Source organism: Impatiens glandulifera, chromosome 4 (genome assembly GCF_907164915.1).
Source record: "Impatiens glandulifera chromosome 4, dImpGla2.1, whole genome shotgun sequence".
In the NCBI taxonomy this organism is placed as follows: Eukaryota; Viridiplantae; Streptophyta; class Magnoliopsida; order Ericales; family Balsaminaceae; genus Impatiens; species Impatiens glandulifera.
In genome coordinates, this window is record NC_061865.1 from 57845226 (window position 1) to 57869355 (window position 24130).

General features: G+C 25.3%; 3 protein-coding genes and 2 non-coding genes across 5 annotated transcripts; 2 read left to right on the forward strand and 3 right to left on the reverse strand.

Annotated features, from left to right (window-relative positions):
• Positions 1 to 3931: 3931 nt before the first annotated feature.
• On the forward strand, positions 3932 to 9532 carry LOC124934387 (probable CoA ligase CCL6). The gene is made up of 18 exons (XM_047474913.1): positions 3932 to 4169; positions 5294 to 5357; positions 5486 to 5575; positions 5656 to 5712; positions 6406 to 6454; positions 6545 to 6621; positions 6710 to 6749; positions 6828 to 7093; positions 7173 to 7283; positions 7372 to 7459; positions 7533 to 7599; positions 7736 to 7811; positions 7894 to 8011; positions 8086 to 8331; positions 8402 to 8541; positions 8628 to 8810; positions 8884 to 9003; positions 9249 to 9532. Exons 1-18 carry the CDS (start codon positions 4024 to 4026, stop codon positions 9294 to 9296), a joined length of 1986 nt encoding a protein of 661 aa, XP_047330869.1. The 5' UTR covers positions 3932 to 4023; the 3' UTR covers positions 9297 to 9532.
• On the reverse strand, positions 5104 to 5177 carry TRNAI-AAU. The gene has a single exon. It is a non-coding gene; the product is annotated as a tRNA-Ile (tRNA).
• On the reverse strand, positions 6211 to 6292 carry TRNAS-UGA. Its single transcript has one exon. It is a non-coding gene; the product is annotated as a tRNA-Ser (tRNA).
• Positions 9533 to 10742: 1210 nt separating the features above from the next.
• On the reverse strand, positions 10743 to 13333 carry LOC124935519 (B3 domain-containing protein At5g60140-like). The gene is made up of 4 exons (XM_047475949.1): positions 13205 to 13333; positions 11388 to 11955; positions 11087 to 11265; positions 10743 to 11018 (listed from the first exon to the last, which is right to left on the reverse strand). Exons 1-4 carry the CDS (start codon positions 13331 to 13333, stop codon positions 10743 to 10745), a joined length of 1152 nt encoding a protein of 383 aa, XP_047331905.1.
• An 836-nt stretch (positions 13334 to 14169) lies between these two features.
• On the forward strand, positions 14170 to 15089 carry LOC124934394 (probable carbohydrate esterase At4g34215). Its single transcript, XM_047474920.1, has one exon. The coding sequence runs from the start codon at positions 14257 to 14259 to the stop codon at positions 15007 to 15009; it is 753 nt and encodes a 250-aa protein (XP_047330876.1). The 5' UTR covers positions 14170 to 14256; the 3' UTR covers positions 15010 to 15089.
• Positions 15090 to 24130: the final 9041 nt, after the last annotated feature.

Genomic DNA, 24130 nt, shown 5'->3' on the forward strand with positions numbered 1-24130 from the left:
GTATTTATGTTTTAAATTAAATATTTTTTTTTAGATATATGTATTTAAATTTATCGAATAATGTTTGAATGTCTTAAAATAAAATATGTAATGTGTGAAAATAATTAAAAAATAATTGAAAATAAAAATATTATTTTAAAATAAGAAGAAAGATTTATTCATTTATAAAAAAAATTAAAATTGTGATAATTTAAGCTTATATGACACAATTTAAATTTCAAATCTTATTTGAAAAAAACTATTTAACTTCAAGTCATAAATAATAATTAGGGCTGATGATATATATTTTTTTTTTTGATTAAAATGATTTTACAATACATTAACAATAATGAAAGTTTTTTTCTTAACAAATATAAAAACAAGACAAATTAAATGAAAAATAATAATGTTTTTTTACTAATTAATAATGAATTTTAAATCTATTTATCTTTAATATAAGATTTTTCTCATTTAAATTACATAATTTTATTTAAAATATATGTGTAAGTTTTTATTTATTTATTAAGTATAGTGTTTAAAATTAAGTAAATAAAATCACATAAATTCCAGAATCTTATCCTCCTTCATTTCCACTTTGGAAAGAAAAGGTCACAATCGGTTTAAATCGCATCCCTTTATTAGAAAAAATAATAATTGTTTTTTTTTACATTTAAATTAGTATTCATTTAAAATATATTCAATCGGCTATTTGTTATTAATGAAGATCTGATTTGTTATATTAATGAGAGTTGTTGGTGATTATAAAGTTAATTACCCTATAATCACTATTTTTTATTTATTTGTTAGGACCATAATTTCATTAAAATTTATGTTTTCTTATATATTTCATTGTTTTAAGTTTTGCAAAAGTTGAATGTACTTTATTACAATTAATTAATTATTTTTTCTATAATTACATCTAATATACATTCCCAACACTAGTTCACTTCTTTCCAATTTTTCAAAGGTAAAGAAGATTAAATCAGAAATTTGAATATTGGCTAAATATAATCGAAATTCAAATGGGTATGTTTTTTCAGTTGTGTTAACCAAATTTACAAACAACATATCAATTAATTTTTAAAAATCTATTAAAATTATAATCATATTGTTGATTGCTAGATTCATATTAATATAAAATATAATTCTATTTTAATTCTTGTTTGATTTACTATAACACTCCGATTGAGATGGAGTTATTAATTTTTTTTTATGGAAACAATTTAATTTTTTTTTTTTTAAATGTATAAATTATTATGATTCAAAATTTAATAACATAAGCTTGGTCCATCCCTCTTAAAAACACTATTATGGGCATTGAAGTCTTATGTTACTAATTGTCATAATGCTATATTCTTGTGTTACTAATATTGAATTCAATAGTTATTAAAGTGTATACTTCTTATGTGATTGTATTTACTAACATTAAATTCAATAGTTATTAAAGTGTATGCGATGTTTCACATTTTAATGATTTTTTATTGGAAAAGTACTTATACAAGTTGTTTAGTTAGACTTATAAACTAATAAAAATTTATTTAAACATACTTACTATTAAAAGTTAGCTTATTTAGCCTATATTAGTATTCATAATCCTAGTTAATTTTTTTAAAACAATTTAATATTTATTTTATCTTTCTTTTATTAATTCATTAATAATTTATTTTTACTGTTTTTTCTTTTGTTTATTTTTTATTATTAATTAATTAAGTAATTTATCACCTTTTACTATTTTTTCTTTTGTTATTTAATTATTTTATTTATTTTTTATTATTTACTTCTTATTATATCAACATAGATTATTTTAAAATATATATATACAAATTGGAGTAAAAATTATAAGACGGACAAATAAATATATTGTTATATAAACTGACTAATTAAATATTATATTAAATATTGAACTACTTCATACATTATAAGATTCAAGTATTAGTCCTTAAAAAGACCAACTAATTTTAATATAATTTATATTAATATAAAAAAAAATAATATAAAAAATAATCAAATAACAAAAGAAAGAATAGTAAAAAGAGATAAATATATTAATTAAATAATAAAAAAAAATAGTAAAAGAGATAAATGGATTAATTAATTAATAAAAAAATAGAAAAATAGAAAAAAATTAAATATTTAATTAATTAATATTAAAAATTAAAAAATAATTAAAAAAGATAAATAAATTAATTAATTAATAAAAAAAAGAATAAAAACTAAAAAGAGATAAATGAATTAATTAATAAAAAAGAAGGAAAGAAAATAAATAAATATTTAATTAATAAATATTAAAAAAATTTAAAAAATAGTAAAAAGTGATAAATAGATTAATTAATTATAAAAAAAATAAAAAAAAAAAAATAGATAAATAGATTAATTTATTAATAAAAAAAGTAAAAAAAAGTAAAAAATATTTAATTAATAAATATTAAAATTTTAAAAATCAATTAATAGTGGTTACCCTAAGAGACTAGATTAGATGAGCCAATTTTTTTAATAATAGGTACGTTTAAATAAACTTCTATTTATTCATACATGTAACTGAGGAATGTTTAAATGATTTTTTTCCCTTATTTATTTATTTGTTTATTTTTTCTAATAATTTCTCAGTGTTTATTTTTTTTAAAATTACATATAATGTTTAATTTTTCTCTTAAAAATACTCATAATTTTGATCAATAATTACTTACTATATAGATACATGATATCTAAAACTTAGAAACACAATTCTTGTCAATTACTTACACTAATCTAACCTAATTTTGAAAAATTAAATTCTGAAATATAAAAAATAATAATCAAGAATGGTTCACTTAACCACTATGTATGAGCCTATTAATTCTAACCAACTATGAACAAAAACCATCTTATAGTCAAACATTTATTATTTATTGGATTTGTTGACCTTTTTTTTATATGCACATTAAATATGACTAGTTTTAATAATTCTCATCAAACCAACTGCATCTAAGGCCTTGTTTGATTTTTTGGACTTAAGCCATTTTGTTTCTAAGTTAATTTTGGTACTGCAAAATATTATATAAAAACATTAATTTTTTTCACCCAATGTTGTTATTTAACTCAAAATTATGATTAGATAGAATATATGAAATGCTTAAAGATTGATATTAATATTTTTATTTTATAATTTAGTGCAGAGAGAAGAGTTTTTATTTTTATTTTTTATTTATACTTAAAAAACGTCTGAACGGTCGCATTATAAAAAAAAATAATAATTCTTGTTTAAAAGTAAAATAAAATAAAATTTGGGAGGGTTTATTTGATTATGGTGTTAAAGATCAAGGACTTATTTTTGATATAAGTCACTATTCCTTTTTTGTTTTGATTCTAGTTGAGCAACTGTAATCTACTTTCAAATTAAATAAGCAACTTTTTTGAATCTTTTTATATTATGTCACAATCTTATTTAATATAAATAGAATAATAAAAAATGACAGATGTTCACTTTAATCTAACATATTAAGTAATTATTTATATTAAATCTAATTGATAATGATTATTTAAAATCACAAGAAGATAACTTATGGACCTGAAATCAAGTAAATTGACTTAAAATAATTAATTAAAACTAATAAATAAGAGAAGATAATAAAATAAATTTAAACAAATTAGTATTTTTTTTTAATAGTAATATCCTATTTCAATTTAAAGTATTTTTTAGATGAAATCTTATGACGTATTGTTCTATTCTCGTTAAACTTAACGCGTAACCAATTTATTCTTATTTGAAAAATGTGAATTTTGTTAGCAATACAGTCCATCCATATTTATCTTGTTACATTTAAAGCTTAATGAAAATTGTAGTTGATATTTTACTTAATTCTCAACTAACTTTACCTCTATCTCATAAATATATTGGCCATAAGTCATAACTTTTTTTTTTTTTTTTGTTTATCAAACTCTCTCTCATAGTGTCATATAACTTGAACGAACTTCATCATTCATTTCTCTCTCAAAGCAGTTGCACTCACCATTTCTCTCATCTTGAACTCACGATTCTGTTCTAATTTCTTAACCTAAGAGGCAATGTCTGTGTACTCGGTGAAGGTGGAGGAATCGCGGCCGGCTGATGGTGATAAGCCGTCGGCGGGACCTGTTTATCGGTGCATTTATGCGAAAGATGGATTGCTTGAGCTTCCGGCTGAAATGTTGTCCCCCTGGCAGCTCTTCAGGTATTATCATAATCGATTAAAATGAAGCTATTTCTAGATAGAATCTAGTGTGAATGAAATTGATCGAAATCTAAATGTCAATGTAGTGTGTATTTCACTATTTTGGATCAAATTGATTTGAATAGCAGTAATATCAGTCACGTGTTGTGTCTGAGAGGGAAAATCGATTATACTGGTTTGTTTTGAATTGTTTGTGCAATTAGTAGTTATATCAATGATCAATCACATGTAGTGCCTGATATGGAAGATGATAATAATCTAGTTAGTGTAAATGCTGTTTACTTCTTATGGATCGATCATACTGGTTTGGTTTGAATTGTTTGTGCTATCAATCACATGTAGTTGGTGTGAATTATACTTACTTTTTATGGATGGATCAGACTGGTTTGAATTGTTTGTCCAATTAGCAGTTATATCAATCACATGTATTGCCTGATATGGAAGATGATTGTAATCTAGTTAGTGTGAATGCTGTTTACTTCTTATGGATTGATAATACTGGTTTGGTTTGAATTGTTTGTGCTATCAATCACATGTAGTTGGTGTGAATGATACTTACTTCTTATGGATGGATCATACTGGTTTGAATTGTTCATAAAAGTAGCAGTTATTGGTCATAATTGAGTGTTCATAGTGGATTGCCTGATATGGAAGATGATAATAATCTAGTTAGTGTGAATGTTACTTAGTTATTGGTCATAATTGAGTGTTCATAGTGGATTGCCTGATATGGAAGATGATAATAATCTAGTTAGTGTGAATGTTACTTAGTTCTTATGGATGGGTTACTTAGTTCTTATGGATGGATCATACTGGTTTGAATTTTTCATCAAAGTAGCGTTATTGGTCATAATTGAGTGTTCATTCTTATGGATGGATCATACTGGTTTGAATTTTTCATCAAAGTAGCGTTATTGGAGTTGTTAAAAAAAAATGGCCTATGCAGGTCTCGAACCTGCGACCTTCGCGTTATTAGCACGACGCTCTAACCAACTGAGCTAATAGGCCACATGTCAAATTGATAAATAATAACCAATCTATAATAGTAATTCAACATTCTTTTTGTATGAAAGTAATTCCAACATTGTTCTATTGGCTCACCGAATTTATGTTTTAATTGTCAGTGATTCTGTGGAGAAGAATCCAAAGAATCGCATGTTGGGTCGACGCCAAATATCTGAGGCGAAGGTAGCTCTATTGTTATTTAAACAATGAAATTTGTATTAATTGATTTTTATTGTTATAACACTAAATTTTGTAGATTTAAAACCAGGCCTAAAATTTCAAATCTACCAATATTTTTTTTTCTTTTGTAGGCTGATCCTTATATTTGGATCACATACCAAGAGGCATATGACACAGCTCTAAAACTTGGTTCTGCGATTCGGAGTCGTGGTGTCTTACCTGTAAGATGATATTACAGTATATTAATTGAGATTGTCTTGTTTTACTTTGTTTTATTGATCTCAAGTTTGTGTTCTTTTAGGGAGACAAGTGTGGTATCTATGGTTCCAATTGCCCAGAATGGATCCTTTCAATGGAGGTAATAAATTATACCAACTTTTTCACATGTTCCCATCCTAAAAGAGCCTATCGGTTAAAGTAGAGTCTATCCAAAATATTTTCTTGACAGTGGGGTTAATTTGCTTTTAATTGAGGTAATAAATAAGACCAACTTTTTCACATGTTCCCATCATAAATATAGCCTATCAGTTAAAGTAGAGCCTATCCAAAATATTTTCTTTACAATGGGGTTAATTTGCTTTTAATGGAGGTAATAAAATAGACCAACTTTTTGACATGTTCCCATCCTAAATATAGCCTATCGGTTAAAGTAGAGTCTATACCCTATACAAAATGTTTTATTTACAGTGGGGTTAATTTGCTTTTATGTAAATTATTTTTATGGGTGGGTTCAAATTTGAGTCTATACCCTATACAAAATGTTTTATTTACAGTGGGGTTAATTTGCTTTTATGTAAATTATTTTTATGGGTGGGTTCAAATTTGAGGTTTTTAACCTTTTAAAAAAAAACTAAACCGTCGACAGCAGGGTTCGAACCTGCGCGGGCGAAGCCCAACAGATTTCAAGTCTGTCTCCTTAACCACTCGGACATATCGACCTTGTGTCTTTCTAATTTAACATAAATAGAAATTAAATAACGACTATAACTAACTATTTATTGAGTTTAATATTGAAATTCTCTTGTTTAATACATATTATTATAACATGCAGGCATGTAACAGCCAGTCCATAACATATGTGCCTCTATATGACACACTAGGTATGTTGTACTGTTGCAGTTTCATTTTGTAATTAATTACACATGATTTAGATCAAAGCAATGGTATAATCTCATATATATTATTTGCAGGTGCAAATGCAGTTGAATTTATTATCAACCATGCAGAGATTCAAATAGCTTTTGTCCAAGAGAATAAGATACCATCAGTATGTTGCTAACAAGAGATCCCATTTATTCCTTATTGATTTTCAGTGCTTAATTATGTTTGGAATTTACTTGTCTTTGTGTCTGCAGATACTCGCATGCCTCCAAAGATGTAATTCACATCTCAAGAGTAAGTGAAATGTCAGTTTTAGAATATATTCAATACAATTTTCCAAGTGAAATAACCAAATCCTACAAATTTTCGTAGCCATTGTAAGCTTTGGAGAGATTTCGATTTCAAGCGAAGAGAAGAAGGAGGCGGAAGGTCTTGGTGTATCATTCTTCTCTTGGAAAGAATTTGCAAATTTGGGAAATGTTCATGAAAAACTTCCTCCAAAACAGAGGAATGATGTTTCCACGATAATGTATACAAGTGGAACGACTGGAGAACCTAAAGGAGTTATATTAAGCAACGAGGCCATAGTGTTGGAAGTTGTGTCCACGATTCACCTTATGCAAGTGACCCACAAAGCGGTGAGATTTATTTTCAATTTAAGTTATTCATCATGCATGCATAGGGACATATTTATGATTAAATTATGTTTATATACAGTGTGCTGAAGATGATACATACTTCTCATTCCTTCCTTTAGCACATATTTATGACCAGATCGTTGAGACGATTTGCTTCTCTAGGGGAGCATCCGTCGCGTACTGGCGAGGGGTAAGAATATCAATCTTGGTCTTTTACTTTAGCCATTCTTCTTATAACTCGATGTTTTTGCTATTTTGCGTTCTTTTATTGATCATAGGATGTCAGATATTTAATGGATGACCTTGTTGCATTGAAACCAACTATGTTTTGTGGGGTTCCAAGGGTTTATGACCGCATATACACAGGTATATACATAATACATATGCTAGGTAGACATCAAAATTGTTATCTTACATTCTAATAATTTTCTTTGTGAAGGTATAATGGGCAAGATTTCAGCTGGGGGTGCACTTAAAAAGGCCATCTTTCAGTATGCCTATAATTAGTAAGTCATTTTTTTGAAAACTTGATTTATTATATATATATATATATATATATATATATATATATATGTATTAAATAGTTGATTTAATTGGATTTTGAAATGATATTATTATTGCTACTACTATTTATTTGTACAGTAAATTGAGGAACCTAGAGAAAGGATTGCCCCTAGACAATGCTGCTCCACTCTTGGATAAGCTGGTCTTTGATAATGTATGCTAGTAATTCTTAAGTTAATTCCATCATCATGATTCATGAATGATAATCCATTTACATTTTCTTCTCTTGTTCATAGATCAAACAAGGACTTGGAGGAGAACTGCGAATCCTATTATCCGGTGCTGCCCCTTTACCCAGCCATATCGAGGAGTTTCTCAGGGTGTCTAGCTGCTGCCATTTGTCCCAAGGATATGGTATGGTTCACCGAAAGTTCATATGTTCTAACACTGACCTTTAGTTGAATATTTTGTTACAACTTCTTCTTCAGGGCTTACTGAAAGCTGTGGTGGATGTTTTGCATCAATAGTGAATGTGTATTCAATGAAGGGGACAGTTGGAGTTCCCATGCCAACTATTGAGGCCAGGCTCGAATCCGTGCCAGAGCTTGGATACGATGCTCTCGCCACCGTCCCACGTGGTGAAATCTGTATCAGGGGAAAGACATTGTTCTCCGGTTATCATAAAAGACAGGACTTAACTGAAGAAGTTCTTCTCGATGGATGGTTCCATACAGGTTAATTATAACAATTCAATAAAAGAATACTCTGTTCCAAGTTCTAACAATGTTTTTGTTATGTTTGTAGGCGATGTTGGAGAATGGCAACCTGATGGCACAATGAAAATAATCGACAGGAAAAAGAACATCTTCAAGCTCTCTCAAGGGGAATATGTAGCTGTAGAAACCATTGAGAATGCTTACATGCAATCCCCTCTATTAACCTCTGTAAGACATTCTATATATTCAACTTCTTTTAAAAAAAATAAGTTTGTGTTTCTAATATATTCTTATTATCATATTTTGTACCACAGATTTGGGTTTACGGTAACAGTTTCGAGTCAGTTCTCGTCGCAGTGGCAGTTCCCGAGAGAAAGCCTCTCGAGGAATGGGCTTCCAACAATAACGAAGAAGGAGATTTCAAAACTTTGTGTAGTAATCCAAGGGCGAAAAAATACATAATGGATGAACTCAATAAAACAGCTCAAAACTACAAGGTAAAAAAAAAAAAGTTTATAAGTATTCAACATTCAACATGGTTTAATAATTTTGTATGTTTAATTTGGACAGCTTAAAGGGTTTGAAATGATAAGGGCAATTCATTTGGAGCCCAATCTATTTGACATGGATAGAGATCTCATCACACCCACTTTTAAACTCAAAAGGCCACAGCTTCTCAAATTCTATAAGGTAAGTATAGTATACATGAAGTTTATTTTAAAAATAGTAAGAATTTTTAAAATAACTCAAATTTAGTTTTACAATATGGGTTTGTAAACTTTTTTAACAAATATATACTATGTAGTAACTAAGAAATAGTAAAAGGTCAAGCAAAAAGAGTCTAAACTCGAGTTAAAAAAAACTAGAAATAGTAAGTATTTGGGTTATTCTTCTTGATGTTATTTATTAACTATTTTTTTTCCTTCTATTTATAGCATGAGATTGATGAATTATATAATGAAGCCAAAGCAAGAAAGGAGTGAAAAGAAGTAAACAATCAGGCAGGAATAATGATCAACTAAGTTTTTATTTTTATTTTTATTTTTATCATATATAAACTAAACACATAGATAAACATATTGTGTTATTTATTATTATTATTATTATTATTGTAAGCTGCAACATGATTTCTCAAATGTTGTAGTATTAAAACTATTTGAAATATTATTGTTGTGCTTTATTTAAGTTATAATCTAAGTTCGTATATCTAGCTATGCTATTAAAGCGTGTTTGATTTTAAATTTTTTATTTTTTAAATACATATTGTCACGTCTTTTTATTTTTTCAACTATCAAAACATTTAATTTAACAACAAATATATATATATATATATATATATATATATATAATTCTAGATTATTGAATTCTAAGGATATTTTAATAAAATAACTTAAAAAATAATTTTAAAAAAAATCCAAACACTTAAATTTTTTAAGAGTAATAACATATAACAATATTTAGCTATGATGAATGATTTTTCTCACTCTTATTAGATTTCAAGAGTTATCAAATGATTCAAAATATAATAGGAAATAGAAAATTTACTCACACCAATATATATAAAATTTACTGTTGTAGTTTAGACTTAAAATGGCATAAAACCATAATTAATTAAAATGCTAAATTCATTTTAAGAAATTTAATAAAACTCTAATTATTTCTTATTAAACTTTATTTATTATTTTTTAAAATTAATTGCGCGAGACAATTTTGGTCACAGATTTAATGTAGTTATATATTTTGCTAAGATTAATTATATAACAAATAATTATCTTAAATGTCAAGTTTATACCTTAAATTTCTGCTAATTCTAATATTTTTCCTTAACGGGTATAACACTCCAACCAACTAGAAGAACAAAATTTTCAAAGAAATTTTATACTCATATATATAAAGATTATGATGGACTCATATATACTCCAATTTTGTTATTATATATAAATTTTATGAACAAACAATTATTATTGACTCATATTTTTGTGAGATTATGATATGTCATTCGAAACATTTTTATTTTAAAAAGTTTTTAAACTGAATTCAAATGACAGTTAAAAATTGAACTTAGACACAAATTCCTAATCAAAATATTTTAACAATATATTTATGTCAAATGAAGCCAATTAATCTATTCTTGATGTTAAAAATTTTTAACGTTATATATATATATATATATATATATATATATATATATATATATATATATATATATATATATATATGTATATTTGACATTAATCCATCATAAGATAAGAAAGTTCAACAATAATAGAAATACAAATTGAAAATAAGTTCACAAAGGTGCTTTTCAAAAAAAGAAAAAAAAAAAGAAAAATGATTCATAGGGTGTCTTAGAAGTTCAAACAAAAACAAGTAAAAAAAGAGAAAGTTTGTTGCAAGGCATAATTCAAAGTAATGGAAAATAAACAATTCTATTTGGGAAGCCATGATCCGGCACGAAGAGCCGTCATCTTCAAGTAAATTGTAGACGGCTCAGCTTGATGGTTCACGACAAACTCACAAATACATCTGTCTTCTTCAACTAGTTTGTTAATTTTCACAAATAACTTCCATCCCTTGGTGAGCACGGTCCTCCCGTCTTTCCATGTCACGACTTTAGTGTAAATTTGCCTCCCTTCTTGATCCACCAACATCACAGACGATGAAAGCTTAATGTTGTTGTCTTTCATTATATGAGCCGGAAGATGCTACATTACATAATAATTATATATCAAAGAATTATAAGTTAAAAAATTTAAATAAAAATGTGTCTTACTAGTTCATTATGTCTGTCTTGTCTAAGTCTCGTCACGAAATAAGGATTGTTGGGACGCTTAATAATCCCGTATTTGAAAATAGTCTCCTCACTCTCGAACTTAGGAATTTCAAAAGAAGATGATTGTTTTACTTTCACCATCGGGCCAACATTAGACTCCACAATTGCTTTTCCTTTTTCTAATAAAATTAGAAAACATATTAATCTTTGATTTTTTTTCTTATTAGAAATGATATATATATATTTGAGTGGAAATTGAGAATTTTATATTAATTAGTAATGTAATAATAATAATACTTACTAGAATGGGTAATTGGACCTTGTTTCTCCTTTTTAGTGATGCTTAAACTTGTCTTCCTGAGCTTCTTCAACCTTTCCTTTTCCTCCTCCATGTCATATTGCTCTATATCTTGCACTTCCCCAATCTCATCATCACCCTCTTCTTCTACAACATTATCATCATACTCATAATCACCATCATCAATGTTCTCGTCAGCTTCATAGTCTTCGTTATCGTTCTTGTCCTTGTCCTTATCATCGTCATCGTCCTCATTGTCATCTTCATCTTGGTCTTCCTCAACATTTTCCGAGTCATTCATGGTTGATTGAGGTTGAACAAAATTTTGTCCACACTTTGAATGCTCAAAATGCATAAAATCAAAACATAAATCTCCATCGTAATCAAAAACCAGGACATGACCATCTTCAAGCGATATGTCCGACACAAATTTTGACCATCCATTCATAAAAAAGAAATCTTGTCCCTTCTTTTCTATGTGCACCGTCCAACATCTTCCCCGACTATTTTTCAAGGTAGGTTTCCTTGGTACAAATCCTTCGAGTTCTTCAACAAATTTTTGGGGAAGTTGCTATAAAGAAATATAAGTTTTGAATAAATCCCATATGAGAATTAAATGAAAAATCACAAACAAAGTCATTTTAGTCATTTAATTCAAATAACCCCCAAACAGTTAACTTATTTATCTCTATTATTCAAATAATCATATCATTTAAAAAAACCTACCTCAAACATACTCCAAGACTTACACAAAATGTTATTATTCACAAGGACATAATAGTCTTAGCAGTTAATTATGAATTTCAAGATACACAATTCTATACTTTTACAATAATCTAGATTGATATATAAAAAAAATTGAATTCAAGAAATTATAGCAAACAAGTGATAAAAAAAAAATGCAAATAAATATATATATATATATATATCCGTGCTCGCAAACTTTATATTAAAAAGAAAGACGAGAAAAACTTTATACTTACTAGAGATTTTGAACTTGTAGATTCCTTGTACACCTTGAAGAAGCTAGAAAACCTCATTGTGTGTTCGACTTCTTCTTAACTGTTCGTTTCTGTTCTTGATCTCAATCTAATAAATTGTGCAAGAATTTTGAGAGAAAAACTGTATATATTAAATGTCAAAATTACTTAATTACTTTTCCCATTGGATAGAACCTTATTAATTACTAGGCTATCTTATCATTTCAAATTATGGGATATACTCTATTACTTTATTAAAGTCATAATAAATGATTATTCACAAAATCCAGAAAAAAAAAATTCGTAGACAAAAAGATGATTAAATGGGCTCTCATTATGTTATGAATAGGTGCGTAGGGCCGGCCCTTAATAATCTCAACGAGCCCATGAACTAGGGCAGCAGACCAACCTCTCGGCCCAAAATATTATTAAAGCTGCGCCCAATACTCAACCCCACCAAATTCTACTTTTTTTTTTTTTTTTATTATTTAGCTTCACCCAACCCAATAGTCATGCCCGTCACTAATGAGTAGGTTTCATTTTACTGGTCTCTCACGCGCAGGAATCTAACCGGGCTAGTTTTATAGTTTGCTATCACTAATGCCTTTTAGCGATGGAAAATAACCAATAACGACGGTAATTTGCCGTAGTTATTGATAAAATACATTCAGGCTGTTTAAGGCCACCCGGGCTGGCTTGTACTTGGCTCCGCCCCTGCTCACGCGGTATCTGACATGACCTTCCTCGTCTCGCTTTGACATTTCTAAAAAACTCAATTGTACGTATTAATTAGTCGGTAAGACAACTTGTTGGTACCAAAAACTAATGGTCCAGTATGACCTTGTCCCTGGATTGCTTATGTTTTTCATATTTCTTGTCTTGCGGCTCTGTTTGATCTCGCAGAAGTGGAATAGCAGTCTTACCACAAATGTGCAATTCCATCTCCCACTTCTGGAATTGCACATGCATTGATGTGCAGTAGGGATGGATCCAGAATTTTAAATTGGGTGGATTTGAAAAAAAAATTAAGAGTGTGGTTGAAAAAAAAATTTAAGATGAGCTTAAAATAATAATAAATTTTTTTTGAAAAGAATTAAATATATGAAAGTAAAGTTTTACTATTTTTTTAATAATTAGATAAAAAAAACAATGAATTACATTAAAATTTTTTAAGAAATTAAAGGTAATGTTATATTTTTACTGTAAAAAAAAATTATTATTTTTTTTCGGAGTGGACTTCAACCCACCCGAGCTCCTAAGTAGATTCGTCCTTGGTGTGCAGAATGAAGAACAAAGCCAGGCTCAAGCGAGAAATGAGGCTTTTATTACCCATTCGTTAGATGATCGTGGCTACCTTTGTTCTACACATGCTCAAATGTATAAGTTATTCACATGTTGTTCATGTCCATTCACGAAGAATAATAATTCCTTGTAAAAAACCAATATTTTGCCTCAGATCTAATTTAACTGCATCGGAAAAATGTCCCCGCTTTCTTTCATCATCATTTCAGTCGTATAATATGGTTTTATTGAAAGTAACGACATTTCAGCATCGGGGTGATTCGTCTGAAAGGAACTTTCCTTTTGCGGAGATAACAATTTATACTAGTGGCAAGTACTTAAAGGCAAAATGTTTAGGAGTGATGGTAACTTTTTTTGTCGGTCTGTTTTCTTTTGGAAAAAAAGAAAGAAGTATAAGATGATGATGATAATTAACATGAGTAAGCTTGTTTTATATTATCTTCTCTCCCAATTAGCATTTATTGCCTCCTCTTAGTGTATATCTATACTGCCTTCATTTCATTGTAGCATCGAAATATCCCTTTTCACGACAGGGTTTTGATATCACATAATTTTCATCTCCTCTCAGTTAACCACCAGAAACTTTAGGCATGGAAATCGGAAACAACCGAAAACACATCTTCATACTTTCCGGCCAAAGCAACATGGCTGGTAGAGGCGGCGTCACCAAGACCAAACAATGGGACCAGATCGTTCCATCAGAGTGCAACCCAGATCCAACCCGCATCCACCGCCTCAACGCAAACCTCGAATGGGAACCCGCCCACGAGCCTCTCCACGCCGACATCGACACAAACAAAACCTGCGGTATCGGCCCCGGAATGTCTTTCGCCAACGCAATCAAAGAGACAGCAGACCAGATCGGACTCGTTCCTTGCGCCGTCGGAGGTACAGCCATCAAGGAGTGGAATCGGGGATCAGATCTGTACGAGAACATGATAAAGAGGGCGAAAATCGCCTCATCTAAAGACGGCGGCGAGATCAAGGCGGTTTTATGGTATCAGGGAGAGAGCGATACGATGGCGCTTGAGGATGCAGAAAGTTATAAATCGAAGATGGAGGATCTGATCAGGAATGTTCGAGAAGATCTCGATTCGCCGTTGTTGCCGGTAATTCAGGTGGCTATTGTTTCCGGCGGCGATGAGAAGTATTTAGAGAAAGTAAGGGAGGCGCAGAAGAGTATCGATCTGCCGGAAGTTGGATGCGTCGACGCCGCCGGGTTGCCGTTAAAAGAAGACAATCTACATCTCACCACCGAGGCCCAAGTTAAATTGGGTCTGATGTTAGCCCACACTTACATTCTTAATTTCAAAAGCCCAAACTCTTTCATCCCTAAACGCTAAACCAACCTCTTTAGCCTCCTTACATTGCAAATTATATCCAACCTATTTTTTTTTTTTAGTTCTCTCTTTTGTACTGGATTTTCCATTAATAAATTGTGTTATGTTTTTGGAATTAACTTTGGAAATTGTGTTTCATATTCAAATAATATTATGTTTATATATATAAATTAAAAATAAAAGAAAGATAATATATATATATATATATATTATATAACTAATAAAGACAATTTTATTTACATTTTTTTAATTCTAGATGTTTTAGTTAAAAAAAATATGATAAAATATTGAATATATAAATAAATAAATATGTAACATTATATAACTATTAAATATTAAAAAATAATTAGGAGAGAAATATTTTTAATTAGAATAATATATATATATATATATATTAGAAAAAAATGAAAAAATAAATTATAATAAGATAGAAAATAAAAAATATATTGGTTATAAAATTTAACTTACAAAAGTATATATACATATACACATAAATTATTTCGCGGTTAAATTATTTAAGTTTCAAATTAAAGACTATGTTTGAATTCTTTTAAAAGTTATTATATGAGGTGGGTGTGAATTTAATTGGAATGATAACATATAATATTGGTAGATGAAGTTGAAGATTATTGGCTAGTAAATAACATTGGTGAAAATAACTTATGGGAATTGTTAACTTTTGTATAGGCCTAAAATCATATTAAAGGTTGAAATTGTAAAATTATTTTTATTAATTTTTTATATATTTAATTAATTAGGCTAACTTTTAAAGGAATTTAAAATTTTATTTATTATTATAAGAAAAACAAAGTGAGACACTAAAAACAATAATTAATGTTATTTTTGTTAAAAAAAAAATAATAACTATGTATATTAATTAAAAATACTGAAATAAAAAAATAAAAAAAAAATTCTTAAAAAAAATAATAAAAATATTTAAAATAAAAACAAAATTTTATTTAAATAAATATGTTAAGTTGTAAATTATTAAGAAATATATTTAAGACTTATTTATTATTATATAAAAAAATATAATAAATAAAAAAATTAAGAAAAAAAAAAACACTGTGTCTTTGAAACTATAATTTTTTATTGAGTTCGGAACTGGGATAATAATTTGATGTCCCACATTAAAACGCAAGATTTTTATGTCACTTACATCACCATTTTCTCTCGCTCCTCTATTGACTGCCTCATCATTTTCTGGCAAATTTACAGTGTTTGGAGATGCAATAGAAATTGTTATGGCCTCAATCCTTTGAGAAATTCCAACATAAAAATCTTGATAAAATTTTAATGTGGGATACCAAATTACTGTCCCAGTCTGGGATAGCAGATCGTTTTTCATATTTTTTATAATTATTTATTTATATATATAATTTTTTTATATTTATCTAATTATCTATTATAATAAATTAAATTATTTTAAACAAATTAATAATATTAATTTTTTATTTTTATTTTTGATATATATCAATTTTTACTAAATTTAGTTATAAATATTTAAATTATTATAAATATAAAATATAAAAAAATTTAAATGAATTAATTAGTTAAATTTTTAATATTTTTATTTTTTTTTCAAATAAGTATATAATAATAAATAATATTATACCAAGTAAAACTTTATATAATTTCATTAGTAATTTGATCAAATATTCAATATTTAAAAATTTACTTTTGTCAAAATTACTTTTAGTTTTATCTACTGTCAATTTATATAATTGGTAGAGACGAAAATAAAAATATGTGTTGTGGTGGGCTTGAAAATAATTTGAGGTAGACTTAAAATAATAACTTTTTTTTTAAAATAAAAAAGTGGATAAAATTAAATTGTCATATTTTTTTAATAATTATATAAAAAGATATGAATTAAGTTTAATTTTTTTTTTTAAAATTAAGAGTTAAATCACATTTCTATAATATATTTTTTTTTTAAATTTTTATCGGTGTAATTATTCTTTTTATTATATTAAGAAAAGATAAAAATAAAAATAACCAAAATCCAAAACTGAGTGTTATCACAAGAATTCAGATCATAAGTTAAAATAATTAAAATTAAATATTAACCAAGAAAATAAATAAATTAATAAGAAATAAGATGAAGGATCAAAATAAACCCTTAATTTTATTATGTATAGAATTTCAATGCAAACATCAACTATTCTTTTATTATAATGTAATATTTTCATAAAAAATAATCACCAATTATATAGTTTACTAAAGTTAGTATTGTTTCTACTTACATAGAAACCATCCGCTTTAACTACCCAATTGCAATTGTAAACCTCAACATCAACCTTACAATAGTTTTTACTTATTTTGATATCAAATATATTTTTAGTGATAACTTTTGATTGCCAATGAAAATAACAATAGAATAGAGTTGTCTCCCAAAAATTAACATGGAATGCCCACATGAAATCTTGCCCTTGATTTAAAGTTTTCATGCCTATGTCGTCGTCCCCTGACTTACATCTCACTTGCAACGGTCCTCTGACGTCACTTTTTATATGGACCTCACTCTTTGGTGGTCTTGCGCTGGCACTGACAAAGGAGGCAAAGAAGTTGAAGATGATAAGGGTGGAAAAAAATAAATATAAACTAAATCGAAATGTTGAATTAGTTTCCATAACGTTTAAAATGTAAAAAAAATTAACTTGTATAAGAATTGAATAGAGATGGCAAGATTCTCTTATGATGGTTCATATAAATACTGGTCCTATTATATTATTATAATGGGTTGTTTTTATTTTTTATTTTTTTTAATATGTTTTTACATATATTACAAATGATTGTGGTAATAAGTAAAAAAGTTAAATAAAAAAGTACTCCTTATTTATTGAAAGACTTTGATTGAATTTGAGAGGATAATAACTAATAATAATTACTGGTCGTATTATATTATTATATTATTATAGTGGGTTGTTTTTATTTATTTTTTAATATTATTTTACATATATTATAAAGGATTGTGGTAATAAGTTTAGATACATAAAATTCAATAAAAAGATTAAATATAAAAGGATTGTGGTAATAAGTTTAGATATATAAAATTCAATAAAAAGATTAAATAAAAAAGTGCTCCTTATTTATTGAAAGACTTTGATTGAATTTGAGAGGATAATAACTAATAATAATTACTGGTCGTATTATATTATTATAGTGGGTTGTTTTTATTTATTTTTTAATATTCTTTTACATATATTATAAAGGATTGTGGTAATAAGTTTAAATACATAAAATTCAATAAAAAGATTAAATATAAAAGGATTGTGGTAATAAGTTTAGATATATAAAATTCAATAAAAAGATTAAATATAAAAGTGCTCCTTATTTATTGAAAGACTTTGATTGAATTTGAGAGGATAATAACTAATAATAATTACTGGTCGTATTATATTATTATATTATTATAGTGGGTTGTTTTTATTTATTTTTTAATATTATTTTACATATATTATAAAAGATTGTGGTAACAAGTTTAGATACATAAAATTCAATAAAAAGATTAAATATAAAAGGATTGTGGTAATAAGTTTAGATATATAAAATTCAATAAAAAGATTAAATATAAAAGTGCTCCTTATTTATTGAAAGATTTTGATTGAATTTGACAGGATAATAGCTAATAATTGAGTATGGGAATAAGAGAGATTTAAGCTTTAAATAGTTATTTTGTTATTGTTTAATGATATTTTTTTGTTGATTAAATTAATTATTAATTTAAATTATTGATCCATAATTAAATCAAAAAATAATTTTTTTAATAAAATGTTATTTTAAGGGATTTTTTTTTTTTAATTTTCAAAAATATAAATTAACTTTATTTTTTAAAATAAAAGGTTAATTTTGTATAAAAGTTGATTTGTGTAAAGATCAACTTTTATATAAAATAATCTTTACAATTAAAAATAAATAAATCAAAGTTAATTATTTAATAATAAATAATTTAATTACATCAGACTTTATTAACAATTAATGAAAAGTTGAATTTTTTTAACTGAAAGTTATTTTTTTTATAAAAGTAAAAATAAAAAAGATATGAAAAGTTGATTTTTTTTTTATAAAACTTATTTTTTTAATTGTAAAAGGATTTAAATATAGTTAATCAATAGAGATTTGATATATTGATTAAAACATCTATAAAAAAATATGAATGGTGTGAAAAGTAAGATATGAGCTGTTTGAGATTAAATTATCTAATTAGATAATAAATTTATTTGAAAATTATTTTCTTGACTATTTAAATAACCCTAATACAAACAAACTTTCACTAAAAAAAATAGTTAGTTCAAGAATTTTAACAAACAAATGAATTTTAAAAACAATTCATTAGAAATTAAAGAGAAAAACACTTATCTATCAAATAGAAAACAAAACAAATGGCACCCAAAAATTGATAATTGCATAGTAACTTACTCTAATAATTTAACATATATTGTGTTTAAACATAATTTATTTTCTACTTTTTATGTGATGTTTAAAATTATAATTTTAGCATTTTTTCTCTCAATCAATCTTTCAAAATATTTATTTTTTTTTTCACTTTTTATTATATTTTTTTATTTATATAATTATTAAATTAATTTATATAAAATTATTATTATTATTAATATAATAAAATATAAATTTAAACATATATCTTTTCTTCTTCTTTTGTTTTATATACAAGGCACATATTTAATTAAACATAAATATTATTTGTATTTATTATTTAAAATAATATAATATTATTTTTTAAATAATTAATTATAATTTTTAGATACAAAATTTAAAATGTATTAAAAAAAAATCATAAATATATAAATGTGTTTAGAAACAGTCCTACGCACAATATAAATATATCAACCCCAAATAAGGAAATTAATAATAGTATATATATATTAAGTATTACAATGATTAGGAATGATTAAAGATTAAAATTTGAAATTATTATAAGGAATAAATCAAATAATAGATAAAAATTAGACAATAAGAATATAATATACTTAAAAAAATAAAAATAATATATCATATAATTTATTTTACGATAAATTATTTTTAATATTTAAATTATTTTAATAAAAATTCAAATTATTTAAAATAAAAAAATTTATAAATATATAATTACACATTGAGTTATATATTATCAATAATTTATAACCCGATGTAAACCTTTAAGTTTAAGTGGTAGCTGGGGTGTCAATATCAGTTCTCCTTTATTCAAAAATAAAATAAAATTATAATTCATTAAATTAATTGATAAAATTATAATTCACTAAATTAATTGAAAGTTGAACATTTTATAATGATTTTTTTTATATAATGAAATTCTAATTTAATAAAATAAACAAACTCATTAACTAAGTAGTTAATTAACAAACTTTTTTTAAAACATATTTTAGGATTAGGGTCGTGGATGAATTTGTTGTAAAAGTGTACTTGTGTGGATTAACTAAGATGCGCTTAAGATAGTCCTAACATGAGTAATGATAACAATTTGCAAACCCTCCTCGGTAATATAATCTAATTCTTCTGACAGTTTTTTCTAGATTTGATTGGTTGCTAATCGGGAATGGGGCGAGAATAATATTTGTGTCCTTCGTCTCGTTCCATTCCGATTCTGTCCCGAACACCGTCAACACAATTATATATATAAAATTATTAATATATTTATTTATTAATTATATTTTATAAAAGTTTTAAGTTTATTTTTTTATAATAATATAAAATTTTAATATATTACAATATTATATTAAAAAAGTGTTTAAATAATTTATTATATATATATATATATATATATATATATATATAATAGGCTATAAAACCCGCAGAGATTCCCAAAAAAATAAATGCGACCAAAGTAAAAAAAATTCTTCAAATAAATTGAGATGAATATAATAAATACATTTTCTGTCCTGAACTACCTCATTATCCTTTCCATAAAAGTATTATTATTTCTAGTGCTTAAATGGAAGGAGAAAACATTTGGAGAAAAATATTATGGGCGTGATACCTCATTTGTCATGATTGATAATGATGTGTATGTAGAATTAGAACATGAGAACGAGTAAAACCTGAATCCTAATTAAGCAATAAATTAAGAATCTAAGTAATTATATATTTGGTGAATAATTATTCCAAATAAAAAATATCCGACAAAACTCACTTAAAATCTTTACAAAAGTACAACTTACCATTGTATCAAGTATTAACAATAAACAAAAATATTTGAAAAAGGGAGTATTTATAGAATATTATTTGTAAAATGACTCCATCAATCTTAATATTTATATAAAACTTAATATTAAAAATAACATTAATATTCAAATTAGTTTCATTCTAATTTCAAGATCTATCATATTTAAAAATTAAAAAATATTAAGATTACATAATAAATAATAATTTATTTTATAGAAATCATTTAAGGTAAGTCTATTCATAATAGTGATTTTGAAGAGAAAAAAAATCACGAATTCTAGAATATGTTATAACTCTGTGAAAGTAATGGTAGGTTAGATATATATATATTTATTGAGAGTCAATGGTAATTTCGAACCCTTTTTTCGAACCATAGGTCCATATAATCTGATACTTTTTGTTAGGGCCATTTGAGATTTTTATTTTTGAATCTTACAATTTGGGGTTTCTTATTATCAGGTTGGTACAAAATGAGGTTTACCCTAATGAATATGAACGTTCATAAAAAAAAATATTGCGTAACTTACAATAATAAAAATAGTACTCACGTAATTCTTGTAATTATAAATTATTTTTATATTTAATTATACATAAATAATATTATTATATAATTAATATTTTAAAGTAAATTTTGTTATTTGAAGTAAACTCTCCATTTATGAATTTACAAATAAAAATGATTCAAAAAAATTATCGATTTTGAAAGACTTATCTCACAAGGGCCCGACTCTACTTTAAGAATCTTGGGCCAATTCAAATTTAAATTTTGGGCTCCTAAAATAGTAATTTTTAAAAATTTTTAATAATATAAAATAAGATATAAATTATTATCAATAATGAAGTAAGAGATTAAAAAAAATAAAAAAGTTGTATATATATATTGTATAATATATATTTAATATTAAAAGAGAAATAAAAGAAATAAAATAATAATAATATAATAATATTAAATATTAAAAAATAGGCCTATAAAAAAAGAAAGATAAAAAAAAGACCGACCCTACTCACATAAGTTAACTAATGTTCTATTATTTCTATCCTTATATTACATAAAATTGTTGGACAAGTTTATTTAGGTTGGGTTTTCCCCTCGTATCTAATTATTGTTCAAGGTAAATATTTCTTTGTTATATTATCACAATATATTAAGGAGGTTAGATATTATATATATATATATATATATATATATATATATATATATATATATATATATATATATATATTTAAAATGGTCCATATAATAATGAAAATTTTCAATTATGATTTACTTTCAACAAAATAAAATAAAAAAATTTATAAATATTAATAGAATTAACGCCAAAGTGTGAATTAAATATTTGATTAACCAAAGTGAAAGTGTAAATTCACAATATTAGATATTTATTCATAAAAATATGTCATGAGATATATGAAAATATAAATTGTTTTTACCGAAATGAATAAAATATGAAATAAGAATGAATTTATTTTTTATTTTAATATATTATTCATGATTTATTAAAAATTTTAAATATTGAATACATATTATTATTATTTTTTTTATTAAACTTTTATATATATATATTTTTATCAGTGTAGTACTTGATTAAGTTTTTTATCAAATTTATTTAAGTAAATAAGACAATAACACTAAATTTTAAGTCCTTCAAGATAAAAAAAATTAAAATATCAAGCTAATTTTAAATATATATTCTTTCTATAAGTATCCATCAAAGCTAAAAATGAATTAAAATGTTATATTTGAGGTGAATATTTATATATTTTTATTTAAAAAAGTATTTATAAAATTAATTATAAGATTTATTTATAAAATATAAAAATTGTATTAATTTATATTATTTATATCTCTAATTACCCCTAACAAAATAAAAAATAATAAATATGATGAGAAAAAATAAAAATAAAAAATTAAATTAAATAGGAGAGAAAGAAAAAGTTTAATATTAGTGCAGAAAGAAACTGAATGAACCTTAATTTTTTTTTTCCGATTAAGAAATTATAAATTTAAGTTAAAATGGGACTACAGAATATAAAAAAAAAAATGATTAGGGCTTATTATTGTGAAATAGATGTATCTTACAAATAATAAGTTTTAACCATTGAATTCCCTATTCACATACATTATTTTTTTAAATATACAATGTAATATATTATTATTTTTTTTTTCTAAAAGGGAATATATAAATTTTATATGTGAATATGTATATTTGTTTAATAATATGTTCCTTTTAATATATATATATATATATATATATATATATATATAATATGAATAATTTTTTAAAGATATTCTAATTAATGCAATTTGATAATTTATAGTCAAGTCTAATGCAATTTGAAGTTGATTTGCTTGGTTAATCTTTTACACAATATATATATTATATTATAAATATAATATAGTCTATATTTACAAATACCTAATTAACATAATATACCTTCTTCAAATTGTATATATATTCATCACCTCCTCACTTTTTGATATACAGAAATAATGGAGGTGATTTTCGCTCCAACAGAAGGAGAGGATTTTCCAATGGAAATAGGTTATTTCGACTCAATGCGTGAGATCAAGAAAAAGATAGAGACGACAAAGAGAATTCCTGCGTCAAAACAGACATTCGTTTTTAATAACATACTTCTTCCGGACAGTCTCAATGTTCAATCAAGCAACATTGTTATTGGATCGCAAATTCGACTTCTTATCTATCCGGAAACGTATAGAAGCTGGCGACTCCAAATGGGTTATACGTAGGTTTAAAATTTTATTTAATTTATTACAAGTATAAATAAAGTTTTTATAAAGACTATTGCAATTAGTCTATTTCATTAGCTAATTAGTTAGTTAGATTAAATAATTTAATTGGGTAGGATCCTATGTTATAAGTTATTTTAATTTTTTTTTCATGTTTTTTAGTTAATGTTATTTTAAGACTATTTATGT